Here is a 23,263-nt window from a genome sequence, read left to right as displayed (position 1 = left end):
GAAAAGTGAATATGATAAAGTTAAACTTTTTTTTAAAATGTGGGAATTTGAGGAAAAAACCTTACTGTTCTATTAACTTCTGGTAGACTTACAATTGACTACAATAGCTATAATAGTTCATTATCCCCCCTCAAAATCTTTCTTCTTTTGGCCATAAAGTTCTAAGAAATTTATTTCTCTTCCTAGTAGCAGACTAGCCCCATTCATTCTGAGCTCTTTATTATTATTCAACAAAAGGAGGTGAAGTGCACTGAAAAGCTTGAGATTACATGAATTATCCCTATGGATGGAGGAGAAACATTAAACTATTTTGTTTTGGGCTCATTTGGGGAGATAGTCAAAATAAAATGGACTAAAGATAGAGCATCAATGCAGTGAGCCTAAATATTGTGACAATATACAATTTTTCCTTCTCGTCTAAACCTGTAATTTTATCAGTGTAAAGAATCCCCAGAGAAGAAAACTCCCTTCACCAATGCACATTAACAAACGTTCTGCAACTTCTAGTCTCAGAGGTGGAAATTGACTGCAGATCTTCTTGACTCCAAGGTCTGCCTCTTAATATCAACCGAATTTTACAAAACTCATATTTTCATGGTATATTTTAGTTTCTGATGCAACAGAAGTACACTGGCTGGGAAGTTACAATACTGTAGTTCTAAGTTAAGCTAACTTCTAATGCTAAATTCCAAGCTCAGTATATCATTTTGCCAATTGTTTGTGAATACTAGAAGGATAATGGCATCTGAAGCTCAAGATATCCTCTTCGACTCCTTACATCCCATTTTCTCTGCCTATCTAAATCTTACCCATTCTTCAATCAAAGCTCCTCCCCTCAATCATGACACGCCATAATGATCCCTCTAGAGGACTTATAATATCTGACAAAGATAATATATTTTAACTACTTGCCATATATTTCACTCTAAGCTCTCAGAAGGGAGGAAGCATTGTTATAATTTTTTAGCATCTTATTCCAATTCTAGCACTGTGCTTGGTCTGTTATAGGCTCTCAGTAAATTCATGTTGAAATTAAGTGAAATATACTGACTAGCTTATTTATGATGTACATACTTACTTATAAGGGGCTCTATTCTTTGCTGCCACACTAGTTAATAAGGAAGAATGAAACCAGCCTCCAAGCTGGTCCTTTCCCTCTAGGTAAAAATCTGCTCTTTGGCCTGTACATTATAAAAACATATAGAAAAAACAAATCAGAGTTAATTACAACAGAAAAAGATAATTTTGCAGTTCTGAAAATTTAATGCCTTCTATTCTTTTTAGCATTGCATATAGCTGATACAAATCTTAACTGTTCTGTTTATTCAGAATACTGGTTTGTGTCAATCAGTAAGCATTTACTAAATAATTATTATGTGTCAGTTACTGTGCCACGTTCCAGGGATACAAAGAGAAAGCAAAACCAGTCCTTCCTTCAAACAGCTCGTATTATGATGGGGAAGACAGCAAATAAATACAGGATACAGAATATACATGGTAACCCCTCAGGTCTGGGAAAGGTAGTGCTTCCCCTCACAGGGAAGGAAGAGGTCAGGAATTAGAGTGCACGTTTAGAAAAGAGTAAGAGGAAGCACTAAATATAGGCAATTATTCAAGGAGTTTAGCTGAGAAAGGGAAGATAGACATATGGCAATAGTTATTTAAAATGTCAAAATCTAGGAAGGATTTAGAATTTTTTAAGACTTGGATATGTTTGTGGACAGCAGAAAGGAAACTAATAAATGGAGAGTTTAAAGATTAGAAAGAGGGAGCAATAATAGCAAGGGCATTATGTTAGAGAAGACGAGAGGGGATGGGATTAAGGGTATATTAAAAGAGACTATAATACACAAAATCCAGGATGACTGAAATAATACCCAAATTAGGTAATCATAGCATGTATTAAAATCTATTAAATTGTTAAAGTAGGCTATAAATGCAAAGTATTCAATAATTTATATTTTAATAATGATAATTTGTGTATATCAAATTATAAATACTTTAATGATAAAAAGAAATGCTGGTGCCTGTAGCATACAAGGATTTCTGAAATATCAATCATATGATAGGTATGAGCCACGGGGAATCAACAACTGGCATGGATTAAAAGGACATTCTTGTTTATTCTGCCAGTCTTGAAGTTGCTGCAAGTGTTATGGTCAAAAGAACAAAATAAAAGTGGAGTGGCCGGGGGGTGGGGGTGGGGGGAGGCAGAGAAGGAAGATATTAATTTACCCCTGAATATTTTGGAGGCAATAGCAAGGGTTTAATGTTTACTTAGTATTTCTCCGTTGACAATTCTCAGCAGCATGAAGTTATTTCATTGATGTCCTTGAGTATATTCATTAAGAGTACACAATGAAGGGGCAGCTAGGCGGCATAGTGGATAAAGCACCGGCCCTGGATTCAGAAGGACCTGAGTTCAAAGCTGGCCTCAGACACTTGACACTTACTAGCTGTGTGACCCTGGGCAAGTCACTTAACCCCCATCACACCCCCCCCCCTGCAAAGATTATGCAATGATGATGACTAGTCATCATATTCTAATCCAATGTCAACTGACCATCACATCTCCAATAAGTTTTTTTCTTTTCCAAACTAAACATTCCCAGCTTTCAACAAATGATCCTTGTATGAAATCGTTTTTGGTAATTCTCATGAAGGCTGAAACAGTGTTATTGAACTTTTTTTTGTTTTTGTTTTTACAGGGCAATGAGGGTTAAGTGACTTGCCCAGGGTCACACAGCTAGTGTCAAGTGTCTGAGGCCATATTTGAACTCAGGTCCTCCTGAATCTAGGGCTGGTGCTTTATCCACTGGGTCACCTAGCTGCCCTGTCATTGAACTTTTAAAATACTATTAATAACTACTATTTCACATCCGGTACACTCTAGAAACCCTTCTTTTTGCTGAGGCTTAAATTGTGCAATTCTGTTTGCATTTTCTTTTTTTTCCCCTGTTTGCATTTTCAAGATAATTCTGAAAAATTTGAGTGCCTCTTTGGACATTTAATATATTTCTCAACCATACTAACAAAGATCTCTTGAAACAATAATTTTGGAAACAAAGATGATATGTGAAAATATTAGATAGTAAGGTTTAAATTTTGATATTGCTTATCAGTGACATTTCAGGGAGGGGAGCAAACTACACAGTTTTAATTTTCTAGAAAAAACTAAATCCTTTAATTGTAACTAGCCTGAATCACAATTTATTTAAGCTCTTTCAGTCACTTTCTCCTTCCTCTGTCTTTTGATGCTTAGTTATGGTAGGAAAATATTTCTCCCCCTTTATTTCATTTGCCTGCTTTACTCTATAACTAATTAAGTATAAGAATAGTATTAAGTTATATAATTGTATTTGTATTTTAAAAAAAGAAAAGAAAGTTATGAAGTATACAGAAAGCATGGTCCACAGACCTATATTATATAGTCTAGGTCCTGCCATGGACTAGCTCTATAAATGTTACTTAACCTCCATTGGTATAACACTGCTAAGAAGTAAAAATGAGGGGTTATGCTACAACTCTAAGACATTCTAATTTTTAACAATAAGAAATTTATTATGGGACTTAATTTATCTACATTTTTTGAATCTCAAACCTTTCAATGATGACATAATACATAATATTCTCTTTATTTAATACCTGGAAGAACAAAATTCCACGAAGTTCCACTTTCAAACCAGATATCCAAGATATCCTGACCTGGTACATATTCCAATGCATCAGGACCACCAAGCTAGTGAGATATAAGTGAAAAAAGCATTTTAAATATACAAAAACATAGTACAAATGGGTAATATATTATTGCTAAATTCAGAAAAACTTAATACTTCCATTATCATTGAATTTTCTTATACTAAATCTATGTCTACTAAAATAACTATTAAAATACTCAATCACTTAAAAAAATTCTAAGCATTAAATAAAATCAAGATTTTTCTTCTCTCTCTTTCTTTGTAACATAGAGACATAACTACTTGGATATAATTTGTCTTTCATTTGATCTCATCACATTTCATGCTTCCTGGATGGACCTAAACAATCAAATTAAAACATTATCTAGGGGGCAGCTAGGTGGCACAATGGATAAAGAAAGCACCGGCCCTGGATCCAGGAGGACCTGAGTTCAAATCTGACCTCAGACACTTGACACTTACTAGCTGTGTGACTCTGGGTAAGTCACTTAACCCTCAGTGCTCTGCCCCAAAAAAGCCCCCAAAACAAACAAAAAACCAAAAACATTATCTACATACATTTTATATTTTTTCTACTATAAATTTTTAGAGGCAGGGCCTGTTTCTTTTCATTTATCCCAGGATCTATACATTACATTGTATTCTCTGATGGAATCAAGTTGTGAGGACACCCTCTATTCGTATAGATCACAAGCCAACCATTCTATCCCATCCCATCCTGTGGTATTCTTGAATATACCTTCCCTTAAGTTTTCAGCAGAAGACCAATCCAACACCCAAGAAACTATCGTCTAAATCTTTTTAAATATTGTTAGGAGTATTTACTCTCAATACCTAAACACTTTTCAACACTTCCTTTTCTAATTATAAATTTCCTCAATGTCTTTACAATTAGGTATTTATTTTCTTACATAGAAGTTGTCACTGGTATTGTGCTTCAGTCTACTTATACCTAGTATATGTATTCTCCACTGCCCTCTGGGTTGGTTACCTGCTTGACTAGTGCTATCTATTTTTTAAAAAATCTTACATCAGAGAGAGGCTTGGAATCATAAGGTCATTGATTTAAGGACTACAAGGGATGTTAGAGACATTAGACCCCAACCCCTTGAACTTATAGCTAAGAAATGAGTTCTTTCAAATTTTTCTCTCTGTGCCTCAAGTCTTATAACAGATGGTTAAATCAGCCATGCACTGAGTTAATCTGTCACCACATATACCTTATATGTTGCAGACAGAAGATGAGCTGGGCTCAGAAATGAAGAGGTAGAAAGGGACCTGGATTGCTTGTGGGAACTTACCCAGTACTTTCAAAGATCTTAAGCACTGTACATAATAAGTGCTAAATAAATATTTAGTTAAATGACTATTATTTCTATAGCCATTAGATAAAATATTCCTAATTTTAGCTCACTCTAGGCATTATTATTGTGCTAAAAATGAACTTTCCCCCATGATATTTCTGAGCAACTTATATAATCAATTACGTACTTCTGATTAATTCTTATTTGAATCCTGCAAAATTCAAATGTTAATCCCAATTCTTACAAACTAACTCTGACCACCTTCCAACATAAATGCAAATATTTCTGAGACACCATGGTTTAAAACTGAACTTCAGGTCACTAATATTAGCAGAAATGTAAATATAGCTTCCATTTATAAAGTACTTTTTTCATCACAACCATGAGAGTAGGTCATACAAGTTATATTAATCCTCTTTTTCAAATGAGGAAACAGACTCCATAGTGAAACAACTTGTCTAGTAGCAAGAGTGTCAGAAACTGTGAGATTTGGGACTTGAACACGTCTTTTTTACTCCAAATTCAATGTTCTTCTTACTATATCACACTACCTTTAATATAGTGACACTGTATCTATCACCATTTTAAATTCTATCCTGCTCCAATCATACATAATCTATTTAGGTCTAGATTGCTTTTCTTATATTTTTTTTGTATTTTATTAACTATATTAAGCCCATTTTCAAAATTATATTATAAAGTAATTACTAAACTTTTTAAAAAAATCACCCCCAAAATTAGAAAATTACCTGAGATAAGACTTTTTCAGGCAAAAGCTGCTCAGGAGGAAGAGTCCACCAGATATCACTTCCATGTTTTTCCACTAGTTGAACAAGATGGTCAACAGTTTGGCTTTTGAAGGGGGGAAAAAAATCAGAGCCAGTGATTTAACTACTATAGGTTAAGGTATAGAAAGATAATAATACAAAGAAACAATAGAATTAATAATAACACCTATTTCCAACCCCAAACTGACCTCTTCAGTGAAACAGCTACGACTGTAGGCTATCAGACACTAGTTCACTTCAAATATGTTTCAGAAGCAAACCTATTATTCTATCTTCTCCACAAAACTAAACTTATCATTCAAAATTTTCTTATGATATTAAAGGAATTATCATTCTACCAGTTAAAAGGCTCAAAATGTTTTAGTAACCTCTAATGAAAGAAAGCGATAGGATTTAAATACTTAATATGTGCCACAGGAAAGGGATACTAATACAAAAAGGGCAATTCCCCCCTTCGGGGATTTGTACTCTAAAATGGGACACTACACATATAGGAGAGCAGGGGCTATTGAAGAATGTTTGGGGCTGCCAAAGGATAAGGATAATAAATGGAGCTGAAGGGAAATCTAATGATATACCCTTTCAAGAAGCAATGGTACAAAGGTCATTCTCCAATAAATTGGTATGAACAGTTTTCAAAAGAATAAAAGCAAACTATTAAGAACCATATAAATAAATGCTCCAAATCACTAATAAGATGAGAGATACAAATGAAAGCAACCCTAAAGTTTCTTCTTCACTGAAAATTAGCAAAGGTAAAAAAAGACAGAAAATAGTCAATAATGGAGCATTTGAGGTAAGGCAAGCACATTACTAAAATGCTGGTGGATCTGAGAACCAGCATTAGTATTATAGAAAGTAACTTGGAATTATACAAATAAAAGTGATTAAAATATCCATATCCTGGGGCAGCTAGGTGGTACAGTGGATAGTGGTACAGTGGATAGAGCGCTGGCCCTGGATTCAGGAAGACCTGAGTTCAAATCTGATCTTAGACACTTAACACTTACTAGCTGTGTGACCCTGGGCAAGTCACTTAACCCCAATTGCCTCACACACACACAAAATCCATATCCTTTGACCTAGAGATTCTGTTTCTTGGCTTATACCTCAAGGGGGGCAGTGATAAGTCCCCCTATATATCAAAAATATTCATAGTAGTCTTATTTGTGACAGCAAAGAATTGGAAACCAAGTAGATAGATACCCACTGAATGCAGAATGGCTAGCAAATTGTAGTACATGAATGTAATGGAATATAGAACTGTGCTATAAGAAATGATGAAATGTGATAAATATGGTTAAGTTCCACATGAACTAATGCAGAGTGAAGTAAGCAAAACCAAGAAAACAATATGTACTATGACTACAACAATGTAAATGAAAAGAACCCGCCCCCCCACATGCGTGCACATGCACAAGTGCTGCAAAATTATAAAGAACAAGCCTAGCTCAAAAGAAGAGATTATTACAAAATATGTTCACCTCACCCCTTTTCATTGGTTAGGGATCCACAAATGAATTTTGTACATTAGACATATGCTTAGACATTTTTGATCAGTTATGCTGATTTTCCTCTTCCTTTTCTCTTTTGGTCTTTAAAATATATTATCTATGATGTGAGATGGCTCTTTAGGTTGGGGAAGGGAAACGATACTGGGGGAAATTAGGTGATGTATGTCAATAAAAACTTTTTTTTTTTTAAAAGGAGGGGCAGCTAGGTTGGTGCAGTGGCCCTGGATTCAGGAGGGCCTGAGTTCAAATCCAGCATCAGGCACTTGACACTTACTAGCTGTGTGACCCTGGGCAAGTCACATAACCATCATTGCACCTCAAAAACAAACAAAAAAAGAGCAATAGATATATTAATTAGGTTCCCAGAAAAAAATGGTTCAAAATAAAAGAGGATGCATATGAGTGGTAGCAGTGCAGATGGTAAGAAAATGGCCAGGGACAGCTGGATGGGATATGAAACAAGGAATTATGTTCTGGCTGGTCTGCAGACAGCTGTCAAGATCATTGCCTGAAATATATAACAGCCTCAAAATCATCTTCCTGCCTATGTCACTACACACTCTCACCAGACAAAACACAAACATATTTATTTTCCTAAAACACTACTTTCATCAAGTCACCTTTCCGTTAAAAATCAAGTAGAGTAACCAAAAAACAAAACAAAACAAAACCAACTAGAGTTGGTAGCCAGGTGTTCAGGGCCTCCAATCTAGTCCCAACCTATCTTTTTATTCTTAACTCCCAATATTCTCTTTAGGTGAATCTCCTAATCTTGCCAAACTGATTTATTCATTATCCCCAAAATGAACTAATTTCATTCATCCTTTTTTACTTATTGCTCACCCTCCTGCCCCACTCCACGCAAGAAATGCCTCTCACTTCTTCCACCTAACCCTGCATATTCAAGGCCCATTTCAATTCTTACCTCCTCTATGAGGTCTTCCCAGCTGCTCGAATTCTGTCATCTTCTCTTTCTAAGTAGCTTAGTTGGGCATACTACAGAATTCACATGTGAAGCAGATTCTGTGCTGAGCCTGGAGTCAGGAAGACCTGAGTTCAAATCTTATCTCAAACCCTTACTATTTCTGTGACCACAGGCAAGTCACTGAATCTGTCTGGCCTTCAATTTCCTCATCTTTACAATGAATGGTACTCTTCAACACACAATTAAAATGAACACCACTCTAGGAAACTAAATTGTCAATATCCCAGAAAATGCTAGCATCTCTCTGAAAGGTTGGACAGTCACTGTGAAAGGCCGCAGTAGAATCAAGTGAAGGTATTTCAACCATATCAATGTTAAGCTCGATTTCCATGTAAAGAAGGGAAAAAAAGATTTCTGAAGGACAAGTGGTAGGAAAATTGAAAAGAATCTGCAAGAGTTAGCACAATTTGTAATTGTGCAAAACATGACCAGAAGAATTGCCTTGGCATAGACCAACATCCTACACCTTATACTAAAATAAGGTCAAAATGGATACGTGATTTAGACATAAGAGGTGATACCATAGGTAAATTAGGAGAAAAAGGAATAGTATACCTTTCAGATCTTTGGAAAGGAAAACAGTTTATGACCAAACAAGAGATAGAGTATATTATAAAATGTAAAATGGATGATTTTGATTACATTAAATTAAAAAATTTTTGTATAAACAGAAACAATGCATCCAAAATTAGAAGGGAGGCAGAAAGCTGGGAAACAATTTTTATGGCCAGTACTTCTGATAAAGGCCTCATTTCTAAAATACATAGGGAACTAAATCAAATTTATAAGAATCCAAGTCATTCCCCAATTAAGAAATGGTCAAAGGATATGAACAGGCAGTTTTCTGATGAAGAAACCAAAGCTATCTATTCCCATATGAAAAAATGCTCTAAATCTCTAATGATCAGAGAGATGCAAATTAAAACAACTCTGAGGTACCACCTGGCACCTATCAGATTGGCTAAAATTACAAAAAAGGAAAATAATAAATGTTGGAGAAGCTGTGGGAAAATTGGAACACTAATGCATTGTTGGTGGAGCTGTGAAATGATCCAACCATTCTGGAGAGCAATTTGGAATTATGCCCAAAGGGTGATAAAGCTGTGCATACCCTTTGACCCAGCAATACCACTTTTGGGTCTTTTTCCCAAAGAAATCATGGAAAGGGGAAAGGGACCCACATGTACAAAAATATTTATAGCTGCTCTTTATGTGGTGGCAAGGAATTGGAAGTTGAGGGGATGCCCATCAATTGGAGGATGGCTGGACAAGTTGTGGTATATGAATACAATGGAATACTATTGTGCTGTAAGAAATGATGAGCAGGAAGAGTTCAGAGAAACCTGGAGGGTCTTGTGTGGGCTGATGATGAGTTAGATGAGCAGAACCAGAAGAACATTGTACACAGATAGAAGAGGATCTCCAAATCCAGGAAAAAAAAAAAAAGGAACTGTGGAGTAGATGCTGAATGAACTATACTATTTCTTTTGTTTTTGGTGCTGATGTCTTTCTATTTTGAGGTTTTTCGTCATTGCTCTGATTTTTCTCTTATAACATGACTAATGCAGAAATATGTTTAATGTTATTATGTGTATATATGTGTATGTATATGTGTGTATATATATATATATATAAAAAACCTGTATCAGATTACCTGCTGCCTAGGGGAGGGGGGAGGGAGGGAGAAAAATCTGAAGTTGGAAAGCTTGTATAAACAAAAGTTGAGAACTATCTTTACATGTAATGGGAAAAAAAATAAAATACTTTATTAATTAAAAAAGAAAAAAAAAGAATTGCCTTGGGTTTGAGGGTAAAGGTAGTCAAGTGAATGTTTACTTCCCCAACATTACTACTCAAGAGAATGACTCACTTGTTGAAATTAGAAATTTCTAGGGTGAAAAACAGATCCAAAGAGTGCTTATGATACCAGATTTTGCTCATGCTATTTTTCAAGTCCAAAAAGATGACTTGACTCTTGAAGGAAATGATATTAACTTTGCATCAAACTCAGCTGCTCTGATGGAATAGGCCACAACAAAAACAAGCAAATAAATAAAGGACAATTTCTGGATGGCATCTATGCCTCTGAGAAAGGCCCAGTGCCCCCAGCTGGCTGCCAGGTTTGAAAAATGTCCTAGGTGCTGGTGGGAGTCTCCTATGCTCCCCACACTAAGATATTAGAATAAAACACACTTGGTCCTTTGGGGACTAGTGCCTTTTAATCTGATAAATTATAAAAGTTTACTTAAGATTATGTTGAACAAGTCTACTGATTTGGAGTTAGGCAGGTAATCCCAAACTCTTGGAGATCCAGCCCAAATTTTGGGAGATCTTTTTACCAAGCTGGACAGGCTGTGAATATGGTCTTTTAAAGATAATACAATTAAGTTGAGATTCTTATCATCTATTTCTTCAATGTAATAAAAAATTGTTTTGTTGATGTTATTTTTGAGTCATTTTAGTCATGTCTGACTCTCCATGACCCCTTTTGGGGTTTTCTTGGTAAAGATAAAGGAGCCATTTCCTTCTCCAGCTCATTCTACAGATGAGGGACTGAGGTAAACAAGGTTAAGTGACTTGCTCAGGATCACACAGGTAATAAGTGTCTGAGGCTGGATTTGAACTCAGGTCCTCCCGACTCCAGTAAAGTAAAAAATAAAATGAGGGGGTTGGGCTTGATGTCCTCTAAAGTTCTTTCAGCTTCTAAATCTCTGATTCCATGAACCTTTTTGTCTAGCTTACCTGCCAAAAATTAATTTGAAGCCCCTCAGAGCTGGAAAATATGTCATAATCATCTCTAACATCGCTATTGCACAGTACTAGGATTTAAATTCTGAACTAGAGTTCAGAATTACAACACTTCAATTAGAACTTCAGTAGTGTTTCAAAAATAATGGTTTAAGAAAGCATAAATATTCCTCACACTTCTTTAAAACTTTATTCTAATTTTGGGGGTGGGGTTGGGTATATTCTATAGTTGATCATATCATGAACAACTTTGGGGAGAAAGGAAAGGAGGAAAAAAATGTTACACATGAAAAATATTGTGAAGCATTTTCTCCTTCATCCTTTTTATCTGTCAGTATCTAGGCCTATTTTCCAAGGCTCTTCTGTCTTTCTACTACAAGTAGAAAAGATGTAAATATCACAATGGAATTATAAACAGACATAGCGTGTGTTCCTGTGGAAGTGAACATTTTCTCATACCTACCCCATGCAGTTATCAATGCCTTGAATCAATCAGTTATGTTCACAGTACTAATCTTAATAATTCTTCTTATATATACTAAGTCTGCTGTTGTACAGTCTTTTGATCATGTCCAAATTTTCATGACACCAAGGACCACAGCACACCAATTTTAAAAGTAATCTAGTCCAACTTCTATTAGCATTCTGAATAGGATTTAGTATCCCTTGAGAACAAATATTTACAAAAATAAAGTTTACAATGCTGACAGATCCCAAATATCATATTTGAACCTCATCTCTCACCTGGGCGTTAATCCCTAATCTCCAAACTGTTTTTTAGACATGTTCACATCAATTTCTGCTCTTACCTCAAAACATATAAATGCAGACATATCTTGCCCAGCCTCCTCAAATAAGCTCCCTCTCTAAGGCTTTCCTACCTCTATCAACTCATCTCAGAAACTCAATAAAAATTTCAATTTTATTTTGTTCAAGGCACTTTGATTAGTATTATAAATACAAAACCAAAATATTTCCCACCCTCAAAAAGCTATAGTCTGTAGAGGGAATATAAAATGTTTACAAATAAGTAAATACAAGATAACTGGAGGAAGGCAGGAATAACTATAAATACAAAATTCAAAGAAGGCTTAATAGAGTAACACCCCTACTGTGCCATGGATAAAGAAAGGGATTCAGTGAAGTGAAAATGGAATATATTCTAGGGACAGGGAATAATGGCCTGTACCAGGCAAGAAGAGAGAATGTCAAGTCGGGAAACAATGCTTTCTATCATTTGGCTAGAATGGAGAAGTGCATGAAGAAGAGCAATAGGAAATAAGTCTGTAAAGTAGGCTGGGACCAAACTGTGAGGCTCAATTCTCATTCACCATATACCTCCATCTAATCAGGCAATAAGTCTTGTCTATTGTGTCTTTAAATGTCTTCCACACTTCTCCTTTCCTTTTCCTCTCTCTCAGCCACCCTAATTCAAACTTTAATTTAATCCACATAATTGAATCATCATTACCTAACTGGTATAATTATTTTTACTTTAACAAAAGAGGAAAATTGAGGCATAAAGTATTTTATTTGTCAAAATTATTTCCTCAAAGTCTATGATTTATGTACAAACTGTAATGATTATCTCAATAGATGCAGAGAAAGCTTTTGACAAAATACAGTACCCATTCCTAATAAAAACACCAGAGAGCATAGGAATAGGTGGAGCTTTCCTTAAAATAATAAGCAGTATCTACCTTATACCATCAGCAAATATATGTAACAGGGATAAGTTAGAGGCATTCCCAATAAGATCAGGGGTGAAACAGGGATGTCCATTATCACCTCTATTATTTAATATTGTACTAGAAATGTTAGCTACAGCAATAAAAGAAAAAGAAATTAAAGGAATTAAAATAGGCAAGGAGGAAACAAAACTTTCACTCTTTGCAGATGATATGATAGTATACTTAGAGAGTCCCAAAGAATGAACTAAAAAACTGTTTGAAACAACTAACAACTTTAGCAATGTTGGAGGATATAAAATAAACACACATAAAATAAAATAAAATAAAATAAACACATAAATCATCAGCATTTCTATACATGATCAACAAATCTCAGGAACAAAAAATAGAAAGAGAAATTCCATTTAAAGTAACAATAGACAGTATAAAATACTTGGAAGTCTACCTGCCAAGAGGAACCCAGGAACTCTATGAACACAATTACAAAACACTTTTCACACAAATAAAATCAGATCTATGTAACAGGAAAAATATCAACTGCTTATGGATAGGTCGAGCTAATATAATAAAAATGACAATTCTACCTAAATTAGTTTACCTATTCAATGCTATACAAATCAGATTACAAAAAAATTATTTTATAGAACTAGAAAAAATAATAATGAAATTCATCTGGAAAAACAAAAAAATCAAGACTATCAAGGGAACTAATGAAAAAATGCACAGGAAGGTGGGCTAGCTGTACTAAATTTGAAGCTATACCATAAAGCAGCCATCATCAAAACTGGTACTGGCTAAGAAATAAGAGTGGAGATCAATGGAATAGGATAGGCACAGGAGACACAGCAGTAAATGACTATAGTAATCTACTGTTTGATAAACCCAAAGACTCCAGCTTCTGGGAAAGGGACTTGGTATTTGACAAAACTGCTGGGAAAACTAGAAGATAGTAGGGCAAAAACTAGGCAAAGACCAACATCTAACACCTTATACAAAAATAAGGTCAAAATGGGTTCAAGAGTTAGACATAAGGGGTGATACCATAGATAAATTAGGAGAGAAAGGAATAGTTTACCTCTCAGATCTATGGAGAGGAAAACAATTTATGTCCAAACAAAAGATAGAGAATATTATGAAATGCAAGATGGAAGACTTTGATTACATTAAATTAAAAAGTTTTTGTACAAACCGAACCAACGCAGCCAAAATTAGAAGGGAGGAAGAAAGCTGGGAAACAATTTTTACAGCCAGCATTTCTGATAAAGGCCACATTTCTAAAATATATAGGGAACTAAATCAAATTTATAAGAATTCAAGTCATTCTCCAATTGAGAAATGGTCAAAGGATATGAACAGGCAATTTTCTGATGAAGAAGTCAAAACTATCTATTGCCACATGAAAAAATGATCTAAATCACTATTGATCAGAGTATCACCTCATACTTATCAGATTGGTTAATATGACAAAAAAAGGAAAATAATAAATGTTGGAGAAGCTGTGGAAAAACTGGAACACTAATGCATTGTTGGTGGAGCTGTGAAATGATCCAACCATTCTGGAGAGCAATTTGGAACTATGCCCAAAGGGCTATGGGAATGTTCATACCCTTTGACCCAGTGGTAACCCTGCTGGGTCTGTATTCCAAAGAGATTCATAGAAGAGGGAAAAGGACCCACATGTACAAAAATATTTATAGCAGCTCTCTTTGTGGTGGCAATGAATTGGAAATCAAGGGAATGCCCATCAATAGGGGAATGGCTAAACAAGTTGTGGTATGTATATGAATGTAATGGAATACTATTGTGCTGTAAGAAACGATGAGCAGGAGTTCAGAGAAGTCTGGAAGGACTTACATGAACTGATGCTGACTGAGAGGAGCAGAACCAGAAGAACGTTGTACACAGTAACAGCAACATTGTGTGATGAACAATGGGGTTAGATTTGGCTCTTCTCAGCAGTGCAATGATCCAAAACAGTTTCAAATAACTCATGACAGAAAATGTTCTCAACATCCAGAAAAAAGAACTGTGGATTATGAATGCAGATTGAAACATACTGTTTTTACCTTTGGATTGTTGGTTTTCCTTCTTTTTTGAGGTTTTTCCCTTGTGCTCTGATTGTTCTTTCACAAGATGACTAATGTAGATACATGTTTAATGTGATTATACATATATAACCTATATCAGACTGCTTTCTGTCTTGGGGAGGAGGGAGGGAAGGAAGGGTGAGAGAAAAAAATTTGGAACTAAAAATCCTGTAAAAACAAATGTTGAAAACTATCCTTATATGTAACTGGAAAACAATAAAATACTCAAAAAATGAAAAAAAAATTTATATAAGGAACAGAATCAAATGTATAACACTAAAATCTACCCCCAAAGAAAGTAAAGATGAGAAGGACATATATGCACCCCCTAATACACACACACACACACACACACACACACACACACACACACACACACACACACACAGGTATATGTATACGTAGAGAGACAGAGAAGCTTTTTCTGAAGAAACAAAAACTGGAAATGAAGGACATGTCATATACTGGAATGGCTAAAACAAATTATGGTATATTAATGTAATATAACATTATTGTGCCACAAGAAAAAAACAAAAGTGACAGTTTCAGAAGAAAGTAGGAATACTTTAATGAACTGAGTGAAGAGAGCAAAACCAGAACAATTTATAGAATAACATACCAGTGAAAAACAACTTTAAAAGACTTTAGAACCTTAAATCAATGTAATGATAAGAAATGAGTCCAGAAGACTGAAGATGAAGGATGCCATTCAGCCAGAAAGATGAAGAGCTTAAAATCCAAAGAGACACATACATTTTCAGACATGGCTAATGTGGGAATTTATTTCACTTGACTATGCATATTTATAGTGATGGTTTTATTTTTCATTTGTTGTTTGTTTTTCATTTGGGAGGGCTGGTGGGGGGGCAGAATCTAAATTGTAAATTGGTTATGTAAAAGAAGTTTATTTAGAAAGAAAAAAAGGCAGAGTAATACATAAAAGGTATTGAATTCTAGTTTATAAAATTCTAAGGGCCATCTCATCTACCAAGATAGTTTCTGAAATATACATATATATTTTTGAAAAATCAAAAAAATTCTGAGTCTTAGTTATTTCCTTTGTAAAACAAGGATAATTATATTTCTAGCACCTACACTTCTAAAGCCTATAAGGATCAACTGAGAAATTGGTAAGGAAAGCACTTTGTAAACTTTAAAGCATCGAGTTATAGTGTCTAAGGGATAAGAGAAGGCTTTCAGTGAAGTATGTATATTAATATGCAGAGTCCTAGAGATAAAAATGTTCTAAAGTCCCAGAGGATGGTATATCTTTCCAAAAGAAAAATTAAGTCATTCAGATACCTAGACAGAGGAACTCAAAAGAATACCAGTTATTTTAATCTCAGAAATAAGGAACAAAGAACCCTCAAGGGAAAAGTTTGCTAAAAAAATCACCAACTATATGAGTACCAGGCCTGCATCAAAGATTAACTATCTATATTGGGCCCAGAACCAAGAAAGAATCCAGGCAACAAGGTGTAGGTGTACTTCAGCCATCATCTTGGTGCCTAAACTATAAAATGGGAAAATGCAACTAAATATCTAAGGGGATGCGTGCAGGAGAAACAACTGAGTGATGCTTTGGGAGCATTACAAGAGAAGTATTGCCTTCAAGCATCACAGGAGAGGAAGGAAGGGATGTAAAAAAGGTTAAAAACATATGTAGAAGATTCAACTCCTAAAGAAGATGGACACTCAGGTCATTCTATGTAGCAAGTCCCGCTTTGGATGGACCTATGTAAGGAAAGTGAGGAGAAAAGAATATTATAATGTATATAGCTGTCCTGTGTTTGGAAGGTAGAGGGTTTGGACCATGTACTCACAGTATAGTCATACCTTTTAGTTGCAGTTTTGTGAATTCTATTAAGTACTTTGTTATATAGAGGTTTGCTCTAAGTTACTGTTATATGTTTGAAGGGCATATAGTGCTGACACACTATAGAAATATACTATAAAAATGTGACCAGCTAATATCACTTTTTTTTTTTTGCAGGGCAATGGGGATAAAGTGACTTGCCCAGGGTCACACAGCTAGTAAGTGTCAAGTGTCTGAGGCTGGATTTGAACTCAGGTACTCCTGAATCCAGGGCCGGCGCTTTATCCACTGCGCCACCTAGCCACCCCTAATATTACTTCTTATGACATATCATTATTATTACTGAAATAAACAAGGAAAAGTTTTTTCCCAAAGTAATAAGGAAATTTATAATTCTAAATTCTTGAATTTACATAATTTTTTGGTTACTGAAGTCAAACTGATTTCCCCTCTCTAATGTAAGTCTTATAGAGCAGACAAGGACGTTCATAAATTCTAAGGTGGAAAATACTGTATTTTTTAAACAGAATATCTCAGTGACATGCAGGATTGGAAGCAAATGTGTTTAAAGGGAAAGTATCAAACCCAGGTTTGAGTTCTATTATTTCTCCACTTCATCTTAGCCTCAAGAGGTAAAGTGATAGCTATGATTTCTCAAGTAAGTGGATATTATAACTTTATAATAACTTTTTCTCAAGGCAACAATAAACTGTTCATACACTGCCTAAATAACACACTTAACTGTAACAAATTGTTTCAGGGGGAAAATTATTATAAATCTATCTTTCTAGGGTATAAATGGGAGCATAGCTTCAAGTTTGTCTTCAGTGTCTGCACTGAAAGACTACCCTATAAATATGGCCTTTCCCAGTAAGGTTCTTCTGGTACATGAAGCAACTAAGCCTCTTTGGAAGCTTTTGTTTCATGCTGTATTAACCTCTACATAGCAATCCTGGTAAGATTTAAGGTTCTTTAAAATTTACTTTAATGTGAAATCATAAATATATTCTTAAATCAGGGATCTGAGATTCTGTCATATACTCAAACCCAGAAGATACCCTAAAAAAATTAACTGCCAGAGGTTGTGCAGTGGATAAAGCACAAGATTCAGGAGGGACCTGATTTCAAATCTGACTTCAAACACTTGACACTTACTAGCTGTGTGACCCTGCGCAAGTCACTTTTACCCTCACTGCCCTCCCCGCCAAAAAACAATAAAAATAAAAAAATACTGCCAGAACAATTTAAGTTGTGGAGAAGGCCCACATTCTGAGTGAGACATAAAAAGAATGTGGGATCAAGGAGAGACTTTGTTATGAACAGAATGAGAAGGTTTAAGAGGGGCTTATGTCCCCAGAAATAACCATTATGACCTTCCATGAATTCACTAAGCAGAGAGGATGCAAGAATGAAGCAATTGTTGAACAAAAGCAGTCTATTAACAGTAAGATGACAGCAATCATGTGTGGCACATCTTAGAATCAGGTCCATAGTCAAAACTGTTAAATGCCGGTAGATCACCAAACCATCCACTTTCACCAAGCCTCTGACTTGCCAAGAAGGGGAATAAAGGCACTCACTTTACTAGCTCCAGTTGAAAGTTTTGTTAATACTCTCCCAATCCTATCCAGCTAGTTTGTTGTCAATATGCCAATGAAAATCTCAAGGATTCAGGTAAATCAAGAGTGTGTCTTCTTCACAAAATGGTTGGGGATCTCAGCTCAAGTTTCCAAAATTCCTTTAGTTATCTATAATCTAAAACCAAGTCCTCAATTCTCATTTGAAAATAATGTTACTGGGGCAGCTAGGTGGCGCAGTGGATAGAGTACCGGCCCTGGAATCATGAGGACCTGAGTTCAAATTTGGCACCAAACACCTAACACTTACTAGCTGTGTGACCCTGGGCAAGTCACTTAACCCCAACTGACCCACCAAAAAAAAAAAGAAGAAAAGAAAAAAAAGAAAATAATGTTACTGATTTCAAGCTATAATCTCAATGGAAAAAATTACCTCACATACCCATAAATTTTTAAAATCCCACTCTTTTTACCAATTCCTCATCAATGCAAGTAAAGGCTCCAGAAATTTAGGATCATAGCTAAGGGGAAAGGAAGAGAATAATGGAAAAGTGAAAAGATTAAAATAAAGTAGTATTGCTAAATGGAGGATTCATCCCTGCAGTAGAAATATCTAGCTATAGGAAAAAATAATTTCATACCAAGTGAAACCATGAAAAAAGAAAATATTTTGATAAAATTACCACATTTTACCCAGAGAAAACAAAGTACACATTATATAATTTATCCAAAAAACATAAAAAGAAGGATCAGAGAAGTTGAGATATTTTTCCTTTGAAAAACATTTAACAAAAATTTTATAAAACATATAGAAAAAGTTTCTACCTGTTGATCAAGATTTCATCTTTTGTCTTGTGATGGAACACAGGAATTGGAACACCCCAAACTCTTTGTCTTGAGATACACCAATATGGCCGTCTCTCTATTATATCCACCATACTATTCATTGCTGATGCAGGAATAAATTTCACCTTTCTTAATGAGTCCTGCAATAAGTTCACAAATGCATTTTTAATTGGGTTACTGAAGTCATGCTAAAAAATAAATTTGTATAAAACTAGGAAAGTAAACTAGGTAAAATCTTTTCAGGTGTGTACCAGGGGAACCAACTAAGTGATGATAAAGCCTTTATCACAGATCATAACATTAATTTGTAAAAACACTAAATCAAAACCAACAGAATAGTTCAAGAACTACCACACTTCATTAACAGAAAAATTAACTAATCCCTATTTCAGTCACAAAAAACCAAATTAGCACTATATGGTTAAAGGATATAAAGTTTTCAAAATAATTCTAAACTATTAACAATTATATAAAAGAATAATCCAAATCACTATTACTAAAAGAAATACAAATCAAAGTAATTCTGAAGTTTTGTCTCAGAAAATTCATGAAAGTAACAAAAGAGGGGGAAGAGTCAACACTGTATAGGGTTACGGAAAGATACACACTTAGGAACTGTTAGTGGAGCTGAGAATTGGTATAACCATTCTGAAAAGTAATCTGGAATTATGTAAAGAGAATGATTAAAATGTCTGTAGCTTCTTACATGGAGATTTCACTGCCAGGCATATACCCCAAAGAAGTAAAAAAACAAAAAGAAAAGTTCCATAAAAACTGAAAAATTTACAGCATCATTTTTTTTGTAGTAGTGAACACCTGGAAATAAATTAGAAGCCCATTAACTGGGGAATGGCTAAGCAAATTCTGGCACATAAATATAATGAAATATAACTATGCAGTAAAATGATGAATATGACAGACAGAAGCATGCAAAGACTTTTAAGAACCGATATAAATATGAAGTAAGCAAAACTAGGAAAACAATACACAGAATGACAACAATGGAAAAGGAAAAAATAACAATAAAACCATAAGTTTGCCCCCAAAGAAGAGATATGAGAAGGCACCTCTCCATCCTCTCTTCTTTGAAGAGGGAGGAGAATATGGGTGGGAAACACTGCATAGAATGTGTTTTATTTGATGTGCTAGTTTTACTCAACTGTTTTCCCTTCTCTGTTTTATTTGTTTTTAATAGAGGATGGCTGTCTGGGAGGGGGAGAGATACTGAGAAATATACATGATGTAAAAACAAAATATAGCCATAAAAATGTATGAAAAACAAATAAAATAGAAAACAAATTAGTATAATCTTGAAGCAGTATTTCAGAACCTAAAGTTGATTTGTTATTTTAAAGAAAGTATTCTTTACCCTTATATCATAGACCCTTCTGACAGTCTAGTGGAGCCGATGGATCACTTCTCAAAATGATTTAAAAAAAAATTTGTAATTGGAGGAAATGCTAAGTTTCAATTAGATATTAGTGAAAATAAAGTTGTAATTTCCCCCTTCAAGTTCAAAGACCTCATGAAAAATATGCATGGACCTAAAAGGGAACTGTATACCACAGACTAAAAACTCCTGTTTTAAAAAATAGGTGGACATAAATATCTTTTCCTAGAAGCTTCTCCTTTGGTATAAACCAAGGAAACATTAACCCTTGACTTTTAAGTTTAGCAGGTAAAAAAATGTTTGTGTTCAATTTCAATGCCCTCAAAAGCCCCAAGATGGCAATGCTACCCAATGTGAGTCTGTGTACTTGAATTTATTTTATTTTTCTTTTCTACTATACTTTTTATTATTTGTTGTGTTTAGGTTTCCTCCTATAATTTGAAGAGAATGTGTGGAACATTTTATACTGTCTCAAGAACAAGTTTAATGTCTTTTTTTTTTTTAAACCTAAGTAGCTAGGTGGTGCAGTGGATAGAGAACCAGCCCTGGATTCAGGAGGACCTAAGTTCAAATCAGGCCTCAGGCACTTAACACTTACTGGCTGTGTGACCCTGGGCAAGTCACTTAACCCCAATTGCCTCACCAAAAAAAACCCTAAGTAGCTTTCAAATGATTTTTTAGAAATGTGGGTTGGTTGTTCCTAATAAGAAAAAAAAATGCTCCCTGTCCCTACTTTAACTTTACAGATTTGTGAAAGGACGAGTAAGGAGCCACTGTAATGACTGTTTAATATAGCTATAGATTTCATTTACACGATATTACTAATTTGAGACTAACCTCCTTTTTTTGGTGAGGCAATTGGGGTTAAGTGACTTGCCCAGGGTCACACAGCCAGTAAGTGTTAAGTGTCTGAAGCCGCATTTGAACTCAGGTCCTCCTGAATCCAGGGCTGGTGCTCTTTCCACTGCGCCACCTAGCTGCCCCGAGACTAACCTCTTAACCAAATTCAGGTGGGATCATGCTAAAGTCAGATGCTCAAGTCCCTAAAACCAAAAGGAGATCAAAGGACTCATGATGAAAATTGCTCTCCACCTACAGAGAGACAACTGGAGAACACTGAGTACAGACTGAAGCATTTTTTTTTTTAGTATATTTTTCTTGGGTTTTTTTGTTTGTTTGTTTTACATGACTTCACATGCACAACTGATATATTGCTTGCCCCTTCTCAATGAGTGGGGAGGGCAGGGATTGGAAGGAGGGAGAGAATTTGGGACTCAAAAATTTTAAAAAATGAATGCTAAAAATATATAAAAGTTTTTAGAACTGAAATACTTCATAAAAGTGTTTCTGCATGGTTAAAAACTTTACTTCGTGAATTCAAAAATATTATCTAATCACAACGAAAACTCATTTTTCCAAAGCACAGAATTCCAAGTTGAATGGTTAAGATGTTAATTGTTAAATATAGGAAATACTATGGCTTAAAACTGTTTTTGTTTTAACAAGGAACTGAGCTAACTAGCTGATTGTGCAAATAAGCCTGCCCATATCACATATAAACTCTTTTGCCATGTTTTGCCATTCATAAAATAAAGATTACAGACTAAATGATCTTGAAGGTACTATCAAGCTTTAAGCTTCAATGATTTTATGATTCTATGAAAAGAAGGCAGTACAAATTAAATATGTTCCTTCAAAGACTATGTATGTACATAAGCCTGGGGGAGGACTCAATCCTATATTTATAGGAAAAGCGATCTAAGTCTGGTACCTTTGCTGTAGCTGTCATATCTTCTATTTTTATAAACCACTGCTTGCTAGGGCGAATAATAACTGGTTTCTTTGTCCTCCAGTCATAAGGATAACTATGTGAAAACTTCTCCTCCTTTAGCAAATTCTTTGTAGATTGAAGCATCTTTATCACTAATAAAAAACAACAACACAGAATTGTAAGTTAGATATAAGAAGGTGTGTAGAACTATAAAACCTTTAAAAAAATTTTTTTTCTAAAACCTTCTAAGCACAATCCCAACAACTATTCAGCAGTGTAAAGTCTAGGCCAGCAGTTTCTATCACCAAAGACACCCACTACCCTGGTACAAAAATCAGAGTCTGCAGAAGCCCTCACAGAAAAGGGGTCACTCAGAAAAAGAGTGAAAAGTCTGGGCAGGTAATAGGTTTAACGACTAGTATTCCACATAATGGCACCTTCTTCTTCAGTTAAAAGCAAAGGTAAAGTTCAAGTAGCTATATAGAACCATGAGAACCAGAGCCACTCCACAATATCAAGCTAGAAAATCTTTTGGAATCCTAGGAACATCCAAGTTTATTCTTGTCTTGGTTTAAGGAGAGTGGTTTCATTACTAAATCCTCTTCCATGAATCTATCAAGTCACACATACTGGTGAATGAAACTTTGCTACTAAGTAGTCTCGGTTAAAAATACAAAGTATATCATTTGGCAAAATAAATGAAAATAAGCGACTTAACGATTTTGCCTTAAACTGGGAAGAATCACTTCAAGTTACAAAACTCTAAAGACCAGAGGAAAAGAGACACACAGATGCTACTTGCTCCTGCTACCCACAGAATGTGCTTAGATGACAAGTTGAGGAAACACTGACCAGTATCAGCCCCTTCCTCAAGGACATTCTTGTTTTCAAGTTCACTTCCTGCAGCTTCTGTGAAATTCCCATGTTCATCCACCAAACAATCCTAGGAAGTTCATTTTAGTCAATTAAAACAAAATGTTAAGAGACATCTGACAAACTAAACAAAGAATCAATAATGAGATCTGATGATAACTAATTCTTGCTCTAG

At 35.0% G+C, this 23,263-nt stretch overlaps 1 protein-coding gene across 1 annotated transcript in view; it reads right to left on the bottom strand.

The window, feature by feature from the left end:
• The window catches only part of IARS2 (isoleucyl-tRNA synthetase 2, mitochondrial), a 65,127-nt gene that overhangs the window by 16,872 nt on the left and 24,992 nt on the right, over window positions 1–23,263 (bottom strand). Inside the window, exons 10-15 of the mRNA XM_043962723.1 lie at window positions 23,068–23,158; window positions 22,216–22,367; window positions 19,034–19,194; window positions 5,752–5,854; window positions 3,646–3,739; window positions 1,079–1,181 (exon numbers count right to left, since the gene is read on the bottom strand). Of these exons, the coding sequence (XP_043818658.1) occupies window positions 1,079–1,181; window positions 3,646–3,739; window positions 5,752–5,854; window positions 19,034–19,194; window positions 22,216–22,367; window positions 23,068–23,158 (704 nt within the window). The remainder of the gene's footprint in view (window positions 1–1,078; window positions 1,182–3,645; window positions 3,740–5,751; window positions 5,855–19,033; window positions 19,195–22,215; window positions 22,368–23,067; window positions 23,159–23,263) is intronic.

Source organism: Dromiciops gliroides, chromosome 4 (genome assembly GCF_019393635.1).
Source record: "Dromiciops gliroides isolate mDroGli1 chromosome 4, mDroGli1.pri, whole genome shotgun sequence".
Taxonomy (NCBI): Eukaryota; Metazoa; Chordata; class Mammalia; order Microbiotheria; family Microbiotheriidae; genus Dromiciops; species Dromiciops gliroides.
This window is presented reverse-complemented; position numbering and strand designations above follow the sequence as displayed.